This window comes from Clarias gariepinus, chromosome 18 (assembly GCF_024256425.1).
Source record: "Clarias gariepinus isolate MV-2021 ecotype Netherlands chromosome 18, CGAR_prim_01v2, whole genome shotgun sequence".
In the NCBI taxonomy this organism is placed as follows: Eukaryota; Metazoa; Chordata; class Actinopteri; order Siluriformes; family Clariidae; genus Clarias; species Clarias gariepinus.
In genome coordinates, this window is record NC_071117.1 from 28,352,250 (window position 1) to 28,369,121 (window position 16,872).

General features: G+C 41.0%; 1 protein-coding gene across 1 annotated transcript in view; it reads right to left on the reverse strand.

The window, feature by feature from the left end:
- Positions 1-16,872, reverse strand: part of si:dkeyp-9d4.3 (caskin-1) — a 47,608-nt gene that overhangs the window by 15,239 nt on the left and 15,497 nt on the right. Inside the window, exons 3-10 of the mRNA XM_053477130.1 lie at positions 13,561-13,658; positions 13,305-13,450; positions 12,161-12,256; positions 11,953-12,074; positions 8,561-8,669; positions 7,667-7,775; positions 6,584-6,678; positions 6,034-6,148 (exon numbers count right to left, since the gene is read on the reverse strand). Coding sequence (XP_053333105.1) covers positions 6,034-6,148; positions 6,584-6,678; positions 7,667-7,775; positions 8,561-8,669; positions 11,953-12,074; positions 12,161-12,256; positions 13,305-13,450; positions 13,561-13,658 — 890 coding nt within the window. The remainder of the gene's footprint in view (positions 1-6,033; positions 6,149-6,583; positions 6,679-7,666; positions 7,776-8,560; positions 8,670-11,952; positions 12,075-12,160; positions 12,257-13,304; positions 13,451-13,560; positions 13,659-16,872) is intronic.

Genomic DNA, 16,872 nt, shown 5'->3' on the forward strand with positions numbered 1-16,872 from the left:
ACCTAAAAGATAGGTCATATGAGGTAACATGGAGGGGATCTACATCTGCCCCACGTAGACTCTCTACTGGTGTCCCGCAGGGCTCAGTACTTGGTCCTCTTCTGTTCTCCCTCTATACCCGGTCTCTTGGTACGGTCATATCATCGCATGGATTCTCATACCACTGTTATGCAGACAACACCCAACTTGTTCTCTCCTTTCCTCCCTCTGACACTCAGGTTTCCACCCGGATCTCAGCATGTCTGGCAGACATCTCATTTTGGATGGCTGCTTATCAACTGAAGCTCAATCTCAGTAAAACCGAACTGTTGTTTATCCCTTGTGACTCATCTCCAGGTCAAGACCTTGTGATATCCATGGACAACAACCAAATCACTCCTTCAGCCACCGCCCGCAATCTTGGGGTAACCGTGGACAATCATTTGTCATTTTCCCCACACATCGCTAACCTTACTCGCTCTTGTCGATTTCTTCTTTACAATATCAGAAGAATTCGCCCATTTCTTTCTTCACAGGCTACTCAGGTGCTTGTTCAGTCCCTTGTTATTTCAAGACTGGACTACTGCAACTCACTCCTGGCAGGCCTGCCTCTGTCCACGATTCGTCCTCTGCAACTGATCCAGAACGCAGCAGCACGTCTTGTTTTTAACCTCCCCAAGTTCTCCCACACCACCCCACTCCTCCGCTCCCTGCGCTGGCTTCCTGTAGCTGCCCGCATCAAATTCAAAACACTGATGCTTGCCTACAAAGCTAAAAATGGCCCAGCACCCACTTACCTCTCTGCGCTAATTACACCACGCACTGCACCACGTTCCCTCCGATCCTCCAGCACTGCTCGCCTCATCCCACCATCTCTCAGGGATCGAGGGCGGCATTCATCCAGGCTCTTTTTTGTTCCGGCACCTAGGTGGTGGAATGAACTTCCTCTAGATGTCCGTACATCAGAGACTTTGACTATCTTTAAACGACAACTCAAGACTCATCTGTTTCTCCAGTACTTGGACTAACTCCCCCCCCCAAAAAAAAATAAAAACTCTTCTTAGTTGTGTTGGACTAATGGCACTTAGTTATTACCCTAGTTAACCCAGTGTAAGTATGTATCCAATTATGTAAACATTAAAGCACTTTTTGTAAGTCGCTCTGGAAAAGAGCGTCTGCCAAATGCCTAAATGTAAATGTAAATGTGTGGTATCCAAGCTTTCAATAGCAGACCCTTAAAGTCCTACAAGTTGTGACTAGGAGCCTCTGTGGATCACACTTGTTTGTCCAGAACATCAGATTGAGGTCAGGAGAATTTGGAGGCCCACTTAACACCTTAAACACTTTGTCAAGTTCATCAAACTGTTTCTAAGCAATTTGTGTAGTAAGTTCAGGAACATTATCCTGCTAAAAGAGCTGTCAACATGGAACACCTTCTCCATGAAGGGGTGTAACTCGGTCAGCAACAATGTTAGGTAGGTGGTACGTGTCAGTGTAACATCCACATGAATGGAGGGACTCCAACCTTTTCCAACTTTGCTCATCGCCCAGAGCATCACACTACCTCTGCCAGTTTGCCTTCTTCCATTATTGCATCCTGGTGCCATTTCTTCTCCAGATAAGTGACTCACACCCAGCCATCCATGTTGCTTAGCCATTCAGTTCTTGTTCGGTATCAGGACAGATGGACTAGCCTTTGCTCCTCACACGGTTCAGTGTTCCTTATGAGGCCATGAGTTTGTCACTGATTTTCAGTTGTCCTTCAAGTTAGTAGGTACTAACCACTGCATAAGGAATTTTGGAATTTTGGAAATGTTTTGGATTTCCAAAGCTGTTTAGCCAGACCAATTTGGCCTTTGTTTGATTTGTTTGAGTTGGATTATTATGCTTGCTCATTTTTTTCTTTCAAACACATCAACTATGCAAACTGACTGTTCATATACTGCTTAATATATCCCAACATGACATTGAAATTGTTAGAACTAATCAATGTTGCTCACCTCACCCGTCAGTGGTTTGAATGTTATGGATGATCGGTATATGCAAAATTTATTTCTCTTTGGATTCAAAGACTTTTAATCAATTTAACACATAATTTAATATTATAAGCCCATACTGTATATGTGTGTGTGTGTGTGTGTGTGTGCACTCATGTGTGTGTTTGTACCTTTCTCTCTTTTCGGCCCCTCTGAGCGCGAGGAGGGCAGTTCGAACGCAAATGTGCTGCAGGTGGGTGTGTTATACCCGAATGAGGTAAACAGGGGCTGATGGGAAGAGATCAGGGAGGAAGGAGGGGGCAGGGAGGTCAGGGGAAGAGAGAGAATGTGGGAGTCACCGTTCACCAAGGCAACTGAGCCAATTGCCGGCGGACGGATGTGTATCTTAAGATACTGCTGAGTAGCAGGTCCTGGGCACGACGGAAATAATAACACAAATAACACCAAAACACGGAACAACACAACACGACAGGGGAAGGAAACACAAAATAAAACATGTTCAAGAAAAAAAACAGCTAACTCTATGCACTAAAGATCCTCACTTATCAAATGAAAAGAACTTTTTGAATAGCATGCAAGAAGGAAATCAAAACGTGTGAGTACTGTTACAATAAGATGACAGTCATTCAAATGCAAAAGACACACTTATGACAATTATTTTTAAAAATATGTAGCATTGCATGCCTCATAGAGTCATGTATGCACAGTGAGTGGTGGGGAAATGCATGGGTTTCTATCTAAATTCTATTCATACCTTTATTTATTTTTTTTTCATTTTCCAAGCCCAAACAGAGCAAAATTAATACTTTTGGTTTTAAAATTGCATATAATAAATTTCTTCTTTTTCCTTTCACCTGTTTTGACGATGGTCCTACTGGTAGCAGGCAGTGAGTTCAGATAATTTTATAACCAGCTATGAATGTCATCTCCTCCTGGGTTTTGTGAATCCCCAGACATTCCCAAGCCAATCTTAAGAAATAACTCTCCAGTGAGTGCTGGGTTTATGTCAAGATACATCTCTAGGGACATGCCTGATACAGCTCTACCAGGAGCTGATCTGGAGGCAGCACCCTTTTTACTCTTTGAATTTTGAGGATAAGCTTCTTTGCTCTGTGGCATTCCTGGATTGTCAAACTGTTTATTCTGTCATGGAGAGGAGCCCAGAGATCCCGAAGAGGAACCTCATTTCCACCATCTGGACTGAAGTTAATGACTAAATGCAGCTAGATGGATACATCAAGAAAGGCACACCAAACTCAGTTAAATTCATTCATTATACCATTTATCCTGTACAGGGTCACATGAAGCCTGAAGCCTATCCTAGGGGACTTGGGGCACAAGGTGGGATACACCCTGAACAAGGTCTTAGTCGATTGCAGAGCACAGAAGAAGAATATGTCAATGAGCGTACTTCGCATGTCTTTAAACTGTGGGAGGAAACGAAGTACCAGGAGGAAACCCACCAAGCATGGGGAGAACACACACAGGCCTGAGGTAGAGATCAAACCCTGGACCCTGGAGGTGCAAGTTGATGAGCAAACTGTGGGAAATGGTGGCAAGGAAACAGTGCCAGGTAGTATCACTACAAATCAGTCCCTGCAATACCTGGACAGGTGCGTAAGTCAACATAAAGTCCACTCTTACTGATGGACTTTTACTGACTTGGGTACAAAAACAGTTTCACTACTAAATGACAGCAGTCACATGTCATCACAGAATAATTGCCCTCATAAGCCCAGTCAGCTTCATGGTCATCAAGTGGAATCGTCCTCTGTCACCACACAAGCAGACCATAAAGGCCTCCATGCTACGAGAACTCCAGCCAGAAGTGAGGCACCAGAAGGTTCTATGACCCGATCTCATACTTTTTATTTCTATGATATGTGAAAAAATTCCAAGACACTTGAACTCATCCACAAGGGGCAAGGTGTCCACTACCTTCTGAAGCATTCATCCCACTTGTTTCTGGAAAAGTACCATGGAGCTCCAAGCCCATCCAAAAGCCACGCTAACAAGACAATACCTATTTTGCTCAAATAACTTCAGTCTATCCATCCTTGCTACTACCTAATGATGGTTGCCTCCAATCACCATATTATCCTTAATCACAAAGATATAATCTAAAATACTAGCGACAGCGGTACTTTAGAGGACAGCAGAGGGCTAAGGACTTCTTTAAAATACTATTTCCATTATTCAACACCAAGCAGGTGTTGTTGCTTAAAAAAGCTTGTACACGGAATCATCTCCACTTCTTGAGGCATCAAATGGAGTCTCCAAAATCCAAATCTCCAAACACCTTCCATGCCCAAGATTTTACTTCTGCATCGCAATTGCAGCAGCCTATCTGGCTCTTAAATCCTGTAAGCATTATTTGGAAAATGTCTTTCTTCAACTTAATGGCTTCCTTCATCATTGGTGTCCTCAACTTCTTGGTAGACTGGAAAAGTCATTTTATTGGAGTGAGAAACATTTTTATTTACTGAACTTTAGCCTAAATCTCTCCAGCAACTTGGAAAGCTCATGTCCTGTAGGTTAAATCCACCTCACCACCAAGTGGTAATCGCCTGATGGCTCTGCCTCTTCCGTACACAAGTGTCCAGAAGTATGACTTCATGGCCACTGGTTTAGTGGTGTATTAACATGTTCACATATTGACAATTCATGACACACACAAAAGTCTTATATCCTTTCCTCACTTGGTTTCAGATCGGGGAGGCTGTTACTTGTAATCACACCACTCCAAGATTTTCCAGATGGTCTCAATCTCGTTTCAGGTTAACTCTAGCACCAGTCACTCCCAGTGGTTTGACTCAGAATCTCAGCCACACGAGTTGACCCAAATAGGCCTTATGTGCCTTGTGTTTCAGCATTATATTTTAGAGATACTAAACTGACCCACAAAGCAAAAACTGAGCCTATAGGCAGAACTGTAATGCTGTTAATCTGCAGAGTGGTCTAAAGGTTTACATCAACAAATAAAATATAGAGAAAACAGAATCAGGTGAAATTTGTGGGACAGATTTTTAACAAGGTATTAATTAAACTTGTTAACTGATTCTTCAGCACTAACACTGTGTTCTCCTAGGGTGAATTGTTATCTCTACGCCTACTTTATAAAGGTTTATTTACCTTTTTGTTAACATATTTTAACGAGTGAATGTTGTTGTTGCTCCTTTGCCCAGTCACCACAGATACATATATATTTTTGCCACAGGTTTTACCCTGGATGTTCTTTGTGATGATTTTCCGATTGGTCAGGCACTAAAATTGTCCTGCAAGCCCAGCGGTTGGGCGTGGTATGCCTGCTGCAAGTCCAACCCGAGCCGTCTACATGGCAGGCAAGAAAACCACTGAGCCACCAACGGCTGGATCTTAACTCAGTACATGTTGCCAATCTCAGTTAAGGTTTCCTTTTGCTTTTCAGGTTCTTTTGCTTTGTGACACCAAAACAAACTGCAAACAAACCAAAAGTACGAATCTTACTCTGATTCAGACAAGCGGCAAACGGAATCGTAAATGCAAACTAAGTAAATGTATCCTTTTACATGTGTTTCTTAGATGGAATGATACCAAAACGTGAGTTAGAGGAAAAAGGAGGATGGAAATGAAAACACGACTGGATAGAAATGGATTCTCATCAATGTCTAATAATGTTCATCATCTTTCCATCTCTCCCTTTCTCCTCCCGTCCAGGCTGACCATTCTGATTAAAGTCACAGTGTGGAAGTGTCGCACGCTCAGAGGTGGTGAGTGCACACACACACACACACACACACACACAAACACACACACACACACAAGTTCAACTGTATTTTCCCACACCCAGATTTGCCACTGAGGGTTTATTTTAATGTTTTTGTTTTTTTAATCATCATTTTTATTTTGTTTAATGTCTTCTTAATCCAAGTGTGGGACACATCTCTTCCTTTCAGGTACACGCACACACACAAAGCACTAAGAAGTTGTGTGTAGCACATGGATGACTTAGTTCAATCTACGACAACAGTGTAGGTCACATGACCACAAAGGGTCATGTGATTACACTGTGGCGCACCTGCCCTCTTGATGACCTCCACCATGTTGGAGGGGAAGTAGCCGACACGGTCATTTCCTGTCCGGTTGTCGTGGATACAGCCTTTCCAGCGGCCGTCAGAGTGCTGCTCCAGGACCTGGGAATAAAACAAATGTGCTTCGGGAGTCACCAGGAGTGTTTATGGGAAAAACTTGTGAATGATCAAGTGAGCTGTAAGCATTATAGATGAGTGCACGAGTGTTGTGCGCAGAATTAGCAGTCAGGTCATGATATGCATATAAAAAAAAGGATACAGAATAAATGTGCAAAAGTGCTATTCTATGCAAATATCATCATATTATTTTTATCTTTGATGTTTTGTTTTATCAAACTGAGTGTGTGGACATGATGGAGTTGACCCAGCAGATGGCGCTGTACACCGTGTTAAGTAAAAAAAAAAATAGCCACATTTAGAAACTCTTCTTGTGTAACAGCAGGCAATTTTCAGACCAATTTGCAGTTAATTAGTTGGGATTATTTTCTTTTCTCCTAAAAATGCCTCTCCTTCAAGTGTTGCACTCTGGGTAATTACCGTGATGATGTCACCAGCTTTGATGTTGAGGCTCGTCAGGTCGTAGTTATTGCAGTAGTCTTTGAGCGCCCTCACCTGCATGGCTGCCGACGCATCTGCATGTACACACACACACACACACACACACGCACATAAATGATGGACGGCCATGTGCAAGATTTATTATCGCATAGCTGCAATAATGTAAGTGAGAATATGGAAATGGAAACACTTTAGGGCATGATCTTACAGAACATATAACTTGATTATTTACTTATAAAAGCATGTGAAGCTAATATACAGTATGTATTTATAGATACATGTTAGTTAATAGTTTTTATTTATTGTATTTTTATTTATTCACTGTATACTCATAAAATATACAAAACTTTAAATACTTATGAAGTGTTTTTCAAAAAAATGTAAATTTAAATTCTTAATCATCCAACAAAACATCTGAAAATATTCAAGATAATTATTCAACGATAGATAAGTTCAACTATTTAGAAGAAACCAGTGTATAAACAGGTTCATATGGTCAGTGATAAAGATTCGCACCATACAGACATACTCATATTAATCATTATTATCAACTTATTAATTATCATTAATTTCTTTCCATTAATTATGGAATTTTAAATTATGCAAATAATCTTTTCTAAATCATCAATTATTAAAAAAATGTCATAATTCGACTTGGCAGTTTTTGTTTACGTTTTTAGATGTCGCACAATCATGGGGCAGCGTGGTCACGGTCCCAGTTAGCGCCATACAGTTATTATTTGACCTAGTGGTCAAATGTTGTACTGCAACACACACTAATGAAGGAACGACCTACACAATTAAACGTCTAAAACTGCAGTTGGACTGGACACTGGACGACCGTATGTCATTTAGACTCAGCTGTCTATTTCAGGATTACTGGACAGCAGCCTCAGGAGTGAAAGCCTTGCGGGTCCGTTTCGTTTGAGGCGATGTCGTTAATAATGTCATCCTGCAACAAAATCTATACTGCGCTGTGTTACTGCTTACAGTATATGAGCGCTATAGTGGAGGTGGAGTGAAACCCACTGTCTCTCTCTCTCTCTCTTGTTCTCTCCGTACCTCTCAGCATCTGTTTGATCTCTCGGCTGGCTTGTGTCGTGGTGAACTGGTTTACGATGTCCAGGGCCGTCTGGCAGTACGTGTTCCTCACACTGGCACTAATACCACTCTGGAAATAAAATACAAATACTTTTATTATTTTATTTTTTCTTATATTTAAAATAAACAAATAATTAAAACAAATAATAAACAACAAATGTATGTGCCAACAGCTGTTCATGTGCCATTTTACACTCAAGTCATTTTTCAACCGCTGCGATATTTAACTCTTAAATGTATCATGTTGTATCCAATCATGTATCTAGTTTAACAACAAATAATAACGCAAATAATTTAAATAAAAGGATACCCAAAAAAATTTAACAAACTTTAAATGAATTGCAGATTATGTATTTATTACCTTTAATAAAGTATATCCTTTTATGATTAACATGTGCATACTGTGATTTAGATTTTTTTTTTTACATGATTAATTTTGCAGCACTAGTAGATATTTGACTATTCAAGATTTTGGCATCAGTTCAATTTTGGAAAACTTTAAGCTTTTGCACCAAACCTAGAAATATTTCCAAATATTAATTAATGCAAACATACTCAAAGTGCGAAGAACTCAAACAGCTGTCCTGTGTGAACTCGACTCTGAATAAAAAATGTTTGATGGATGTTTCAGCTCTGTCTTGGCCATGTTACTTAAATATTATAACGAGTCCTAGTCACATGATTAATTATACAATTATGATAATCGATTTTAGTCACCTGACTGAGTACACCTTTCAGATCCGCTTGGAAAAGTTTTGAAGGGAAAATAAATCCAAGCTTCATTTAATATTTAAGTGTTTTTATTATTCACATAATAAACGTACAAAATGTTTGACATAAAATAAAAACACTCACATCTAGAAGAAGGCGAACGGCATCGGTTTTCCCGCACAGTGCAGCCTCGTGCAGAGCCGTGCCAGATTTCGTCTGCCGGTTTATGTCTATGCCAGCCTGGATTAGCAATCTGGAACAAACACACACACACACACACATACGCAGCACAGGGTTTATTCCCATATCTACTGCAAACACCGTGAGAGTGTGAGTGCATTCGTGCCTGCAGCTATTGGAACAAAATTAAAGAACATTTCAAGAGGAAGTCAAAAAAATCTAAAATACATTTCCATGAGATTATACTGACTAGCACACTAGCCGGCGCTAATACGACTGATAGCATCATGTGGTATACAGTGTAATGCGTATATAAGGGGAGGGGCATACAGAGTATAAAAACATGTTTAAGCTCCAGACCCCTCAGGAGCCACAACAACCACACAATATCCATAAATTAAGCTGCATCAGACTAGTTTTAAAGCTTCTTCTGCTGTTTTGTACAAAGGGATGTTTTGCTATTATCTGGCAACTCAAGCAGAGCGCTAATGTTCATTATGGTTCCCTTCCCTATGACAACCTGATGTGGCGTAACACAACAAACACACAAGTTCCCAAAACATGGATGAGCTTCATTGTGTAAAATTCACATGTACCGCACCTGTTACAGGCGTATTACAGTCGCCTGATTGATGTCTCCATGACCTCATGAAGTCTCACCAAACAATTCACTGTCTTCCATTTTCATTCAGGGTTTCTAGGTCTTCGTTTATCGTTCCTCCGGCCTTTTAGAGGGGCTTAGCTGAGCGTGCTTATGATTTATTTAGAGCGCTATCTTGTACGAACCACTAATTAGCCAACATCCTATTTATAGAGCGCCTTCATTTGTAACTGCGGGCTCTTTATATAGTCTAGTGACTCTGCTTTACCCTGACTCTTGTTCAAGATCTCTTTCCTTAATTCAATATACATTCGATACAAACTTTTGGATTTTCTACCAACGAGGTGTGTTTAATACCTACGTCCATTATACATGCGAATGCAGAACTTGATGTTTTAAGCTTGACGCTTGATGTTTTAAAGTCGAGATTGTTTAAACCGAACTTTAAACCAGTAGACAGATCAATGAAGCTCTTATAAGGTATAAATAACATATGGTATTGTTACAATAAAGATAAATTAACCACAATGTTAAAGCTAAGTTGATTATTTTTCCGATATCAGAGTGCACTGATGTGTTTTATTCCTCTTACAGTTTATCACAGCAATCTGACAACTCTGTTAAACACAAGCCTGCCTAGGTGTACTAGGGGAAAGAAAATAAAAACATAATTCCTTTATGCATGCAACTTTGTCTCATTCAATTTTTGAAATATTAAACATCATTTTTTTTTACTAGCTCAATATCAAACTAGTAGACAAGGTGGTGTTGCATTCCACAGCAATGAGGGAAAAAAAGCTCCAAAGCTCCAAAATGGTAAAATTGGTGTCGACCAATCAAACTGTGTTATGCAAACTTCTAAGTGTCAACCAATCGAATTGAACCATACAAACAATCCAAGAACAACAAATGTTACATTTCAATTTTTTGCCTTATCTCATTGTAGTGTTTTCTTATTACACTTATTCCTGTTGCATTCACACCCCTCATCATCATCATGAAGGGCTCTCACACACCTAGACAGCAAGGACACCTACAGTACAATCGAATGCTTTTCATGGACTTTAGCTCAGCATTCAATACAATCATCCCATAACACCTGAACGAGAAGCTAAGACTGTTGGGCCTGAACACCTCCCTCTGTAAATGGATCCTGGACTTTCTAACCGGAAGACCGGACCTGCGGATCGGGGACAAAACCTCTAGCACCACCAGACTTAGCACTGGGACCCAGCAGGGCTGTGTGCTCTGACACTGCTGGCTTAAAACTGTGTGGTGACACACATCTCCATTCATATCATCAAGTTCGCTGATGACACGACTATGGTGGGTCTCATCAGCAAAAACAACAAGTCAGTGTACAGAGAGGAAGTTAGGACTGGTGCAAAGACAACAACCTGTCTGTGAACATCGATAAGACGAAAGAGATTGTTGTTGACTTTAGGAGGACATGGAGCGACCACTCTCTGCTGAACATCAATGGTTCCCCTGTAGAGGTCATCAACAGCACCAAAATCATTGGTGTCCTTGGTGAAGGAGAACCTCACCTGGTCTCTTAACACCAGCTCTCTGCACAAGAAAGCCCAACAGCGTCTTTACTTCCTGAGAAGGCTGAGGAAGGCCCAGCTTCCACCACCGATTCTGACCACCTTCTATAGAGGGACCATCGAGAGCATCCTGAGAAGCTGCACCAGGATTTTGGTAAGGGAATTGAACCACACTGTAAACCCTGTCACACACTGTAAAATTTTTTAGGTAATGATGTTCCCAATAAACAAGTAAAACGTAACTATGAGTTTTTGAGTTTGTTGTACTCATTCATATTAATCTTACTTGCATTATTGAGTAGCCTAACTCATACTATATAATAGCAATTATAATTTTTTTTTAATTGTTCCTAATCAAATAAATTGTTGTTGGTCTTTTGGCTGCTCCCAGCAATGGGTCACCACAGCAGACAATCCGATCCGCACACAAGCTTGGCACAGGTTTTACGCCAGATGCCCCTCCTGATACAACCCTCCCATTTTAACTGGGCCTGGGACCAGCACTGCATCCACTTGTTGGGAATCGAACCCGGGCCTTTCGCGTGGCAAACGAAACACCTACCACTGAGCTCCCAGTGCCCTATTGCCCTGATGACATCAGACACAAAATCACTAGTCTGAAAGATTTTAAGTTGGTGAAACTTCAAGGTGACAGTTACTGTTACTTAAGTACTTACAGATACGTGAAATATCAAATTTGTTCATTGAAAAGTGTCATTTCTACAATCTCATAAATACCTAAATAATATTTATTAAGGTCTATTAATTTGAACTAATTGTAATTATTAAAGTTAACAGTACTTAATATGTTTAATAGTGAGGACAGTCGAGAAGGTAGATGGTTGAGATGGCAATGAAAGCCGGTTTGACTTGACTTGACTCCTGAAGAAATCTCTGTTCATCATTCTGCCCAATTCTACAGTGTTGGGTTTAAATAAATACAACTGAGACGAAACCTTTCCAACAAACCGCATTGTTTAACCCGACATGCTAACGCCCATCAAATCCCTTTCATTTATAAAGACGGGAAAAACCTGACCTTTAACCTTCTGTCCTCACTAAACCCCTAACATCTGTCTACCACAATTTTAAACCGCCCCTCGCGGTGTCATTATCTCCTGATAACGCGATCAAGTCCGTTAGCCAGTGACGACGCTAGCCAGGTACATCTGCTGTCGCAGCTGCAGGGATATCACATCGGCTCTCACTTGATGATGTCGATGTGTCCGTTTTTGGCGGCCAGGTGAAGAGGGCTGATGCCGTTGGGATCTGACGGTTTTGGCTCCAACATAGCGGCGCACATATTGCTGCTTAGGAGGAGCTGAACCACCTATAACACACACACGCACACACAGAGAAATCTTTTAGCTCAGCTGGGATGACCCTGAAAGTCAGCGCTCATTAAGAGAAACTGACCGAGACGCGTCCAAATTCGCAGGCCAGGTCCAGAGGGGTTTTTCCAGCGTGATCTCTGATGCAGGGGTTGGACTGGTGCTGCAAGAGCATCTCACTCTACAAGAAAAACACAATCACTTACATGACATTATAAACATATACTGTATGTTCGCAGTCAATATGTGCATGTATTAAGAGTCGGGTTATGCAGATGTTTCACAAAACAGGTGGGAATTTTATTTTCCTTTTGTCTTTTCGATTTTATCGAATTTAACGTGAAAAAAAATATTAAAGCAAGAACCAAATTTGGACGAAAAAATATATTAAATACAAGGTGTTCAAGTCAAAGCTGGACTGTTTGTACCGAATAAAAAAACAGTCCTAAGAGTAAAAACTACATGAATTCTCAATCTAATCCCGTTACACTAATGAACTTATCCCAGAGTTTCACTAGAGCTTGGAGACCATCAAGGTAGAACGTTTTCACCGCTTTCTTTCTGAAACACCGGCCTCCCAGGAACTCCCTAAACAACTCAAACATGAAGCGAGGTCATGGTCGAGGTCCTGTAACGTGCACATGGTGTTGGTGCATCATTGTGTGTACTGTTCCTAGACAGTAACTTCTTCTTCTGTAAATGTCAATCACTTTTATACCTTTTTCAGGAATTTTATTATTAGTCCAGTTTTGACTTGAACGTCCCTCATATACTGTATATAAATCCTAAGATGATGAACAACAAATGAGTCTAATAGGTGTCTAATATATCAACAAAACATTGGCATACTGCACACGGGCATACTGGGTTTGTTTAACACACACACACACACACACACACACACACACACACACAACAACACACACGTTATTGAGCAGCTTATTAAACAGCATCTCATACAGCACGTCCTGTTACTGCAAATAACTCTCAGATGAAGTTTATATTCATATTTACAAGAGAAATTTTTCTTCTGTTCACATTCGAGTTACGCAAAAAACGTAATTTTCTGATTTTGTACATAAAAATGTATTTTTTTCAATAGCACTGTTATATACAGGATATAATAGCATACAGTACAGTGAAAAAAGAAATAATTTTCCCGAATGAATTTTTTTTGCATATTTGTCACGCTTAAATGATTGAGGCACGGTACGTCCCTGAGCACTCACTCCATCATAATGGCCGTGTTGTGATGAGAGGTGCAGTGGAATCTGTCCCTCGTCTGATTGGCTGTTGACTGATGATCCCGCCTTCAGGAGCATTTTCATTGGCTCGCATTTTCCCTGCCAGGCGGCGTAGTGCAGCGGTCGCATCCCTGACGATATAGAGCAGGAGTGCGAGTGAACAACAAATAGACAGCTTCTATGTGTGTGTGTGTGTGTGCGTGAGTGTGTATGTGTGTGTGTGTGTGTATATTAATTCCACCTTTGTGATCTTTGATGTCAACGACGGCTTGTGACTCCAGCAGCAGCGCTATTAGCTCCATGTTACCATTCAAAGCAGCATGATGAAGGGCTGAGAACCTGCATCCCACACACACACACACACACACACACACACACACACATAAATGCATCCAGTCTTTAATCAATGAAGTTTCGCATTTTTTATTCACACACATGGAGCTTTGTTTGTTTGTTTGTTTGTTTGTTTGTCCCCTCTCAGAACCAGACTCTGACCCACTTCCCTTTGTAAACACACACACACACACACACACACAGTGCATCGTTCATCCATTCGTTATCCAATAAGCCGTTTATTATGTAAGAAAAGTGATTGTTACTGTAGCTATAAACAGTTGTTTCCTCATCAGCGTCTCTATATTTCCAACTTGTCATTTTACTAAGAAAAAACACCAACTCAACCAATCTACAAACATTATTTACACAATTCAAAACAACGTTTCCATTTGCATCCTGCCTCTACCCTCCTGGGAACACCAGACCACCTTAAAGATGCAGCAGGAGCAGGGGCGGAGTCAGGGGTAGGCTTGGTGTTTAAGGCATTGGACTACTGACCGGAAGTCCCAGGTCCGAACCTCGGCATCACCAAGTTGCCACTGTTGGGCCCTTGAGCAAAGCCCTTAACCCCCGATTGCTCAGATGTAAAAAGATTAGATGAAAAATGTAAGTTGCTCTGAATAAGGGCGTCTCCCAAATGCTGAACAGAGAGAAAGAGTGCCCCACTGGGAAGTTAATGCCGAGGTTTACTGCCACTTGCGTCCCCTAAGAAATCGTCCCACTGCAGGGCCTGTTTTACCTGGAGGACCTGGTGAATCAGCAGGACTGGGAAAAATATCAGTTTGTCAGACTCTTAAAGGATGGGCTGCCAGTTAAAAGCTATGTGCCTCCCTAGGAACCTTTTGAGGAGTGAGAGGATGTGAGATTTTATAATATGATGAGAAGATTCTCATGCCTCCATGCCCATAAAACAACCCCCTCAATGTGGTAACACTTCCTATAGACGAGTACACATCCAAACAGCTCATGTCTGCTGGAACCCTTTTGTTTAACCGCTATGTGAAAACGCATTTCCTATCAGCTGTCTGTCTCCAGGTCTCTCTATAACTTACATGTTAATGTCTGGTTCTTTTGATGTACCCGATGTACGCGACACAGGGCACCTGGCCTAGAACAAAATAAATATAATGGACTACATATGCTCTCTTTGCTAATAATAAACAAGAAATCTTGGATGTGTGTGGTTGTCTTAGCCAGAAAGTGTGGCAGACACAACTAATATAAATTCTTCTTCTTTTAATTTATCTTAAAACTCAACAGTTCCGACATTCTTCTAAAAACTAAAAGAGGTCTATTCCCATGGTGTCAGATGGTGGGTCAGCAGGCACAACAGAATTCCAGGGTCTTTAGAGCTTTGTTTTAAGCCTTGCTCCCTGCTTAGCACAACATGCCGATCTCCAAAGTCCAGCACTCTGCAGTGATCAGTGAGGTGGCCTCTCATGCCTCTTAGAAGTCATGCCCTGCTTTGTCTGAACAATACTTTGCATGTTTCCAACCAAGCCCTGCAATGTCTCTAACACTGAAGACATGCTTGCTCTACCTCCTGGTTTGCTCTACCTCCTGGCATGCTTGCTCTACCCCATGGCTCCAGTTCCATGGCCCCCTTGTTTCAAAAAGGTCATAAAGGCTTTTCCCTCACCCCTGGTTTAGTAAATGTTCTCAGTGAGTTTAAGTATGACATGCTTACAGGCAGGGGTAGATTAGTGGTTAAGGCATAGGACTACTGATTGGAAGGCCACAGATTTAAACCCCAGCACCACCAAATTTGCTACTGTTAGGGCCCTGAGCAAGGCTTGAACCTCCCGACTGCTCAGATGTATAGTGAGATGAAGTATAAGTTGCTTTGGATAAATGAATCTCCCAAATGCTGTAAATATAAAAAAAATGCTCATCCCACTAGGTGGCTTTAAAGACTCCCTGACCCAGTCAAACCCACACTAGAGCCTTTCCACCCCAAGCTCCACTCAAACTCTTGCCAAAGGTGGCCTCTCCTGTTCCAAGCCCTAGCCCTAATTAAGTCCCAGTAGGTGTTTAGACCGATTCCAAGCATCAAATCAAGTGGCAACCCACCACCTACAAATAAAGTTCCAACCCAGTGTCAAGTTCACAGCCCCCCACCAATATTCATCTGGCTCCCACGCCTAGTTCCAGTCTGGCTCTTACACCATGCTCCAGCCACCAAGCCTCTGCTGAACTCCACATTATCACAGCCTCCACACTGGATGGTGGACAGGCTGCTCATCTTGTAATGTCCAGGTATCACTCTAGGTACTGTCAACCATTTCAGTTTGGGACTTTAAGACTGCTTTCTAGAATTCTATTTGTCACTTTTGTTCACATCCTGTTTCCTGACTATTGATCATTTTGACTTTTTTTAAGCTCTTGTGTTTTTTCAGGTTTTGTCTTTTTTTTAGGTTGATTGTGGTCAGTTGTTACACTGAGATTTATTTGGAAATGCTGGTTCTCTGTTTAGTTTCTTGCTTATCTATACGTGCCTGCTAATGCTGTAGGTTATTTTGCGGCATAGTTCCAGCTCTGTTTTTCTGGTTTGGGTAAATGAAGGAAGGTCTGCTCTTGCATCGTACCTCTTCATTCCTGACAAAATTGTTCAGATTTAGTATTATAATGAAAGCGAGAGTGCACTAAGCATTTCCTGAGCACGTCCAATTCTCAAGGAGGAAATGTAATTTTCACATCAGCATTCAACATGAACATGTGTTGCCCACTTCATTATCTCACACTTTTTATTTAATACAGGCTGCTGCTGATGAGTTCGGCTACAAGCTTGGACACGCAGGTCTGTTCAGATCACAAATTATTATCTTTGGTTTATTTAAATGTCTTTGCAACAGAAAAACTCAAGTGCGATGCTGCCAAAGACTATTTATTTAACCCTTGCCGTCAGCGTGTAGAAATAACATTTAACATTCGTATAAGAGGATTCAAATATCTCTATTTGCATGTTTTATTTTTTCTTAGATAAAAAGCGATTTCATGCAGATTTTAGACGTTCAGCTTATGGTAACAATAAATAACAATAAAAAAACATGCAGAGGAATTTCGCTTTTGAAAAACTTTAAGAAAGTTTGAGGGTTAATATTAATAATCTTTTGAAGGCTGTCGTGATTAAATTCAACATTGTAGCATCATAATTAATAATAAGTCATAAAATTAAAGGAATAGCATCACAGCTGCCGTATTTTGATCTCATTCTTTT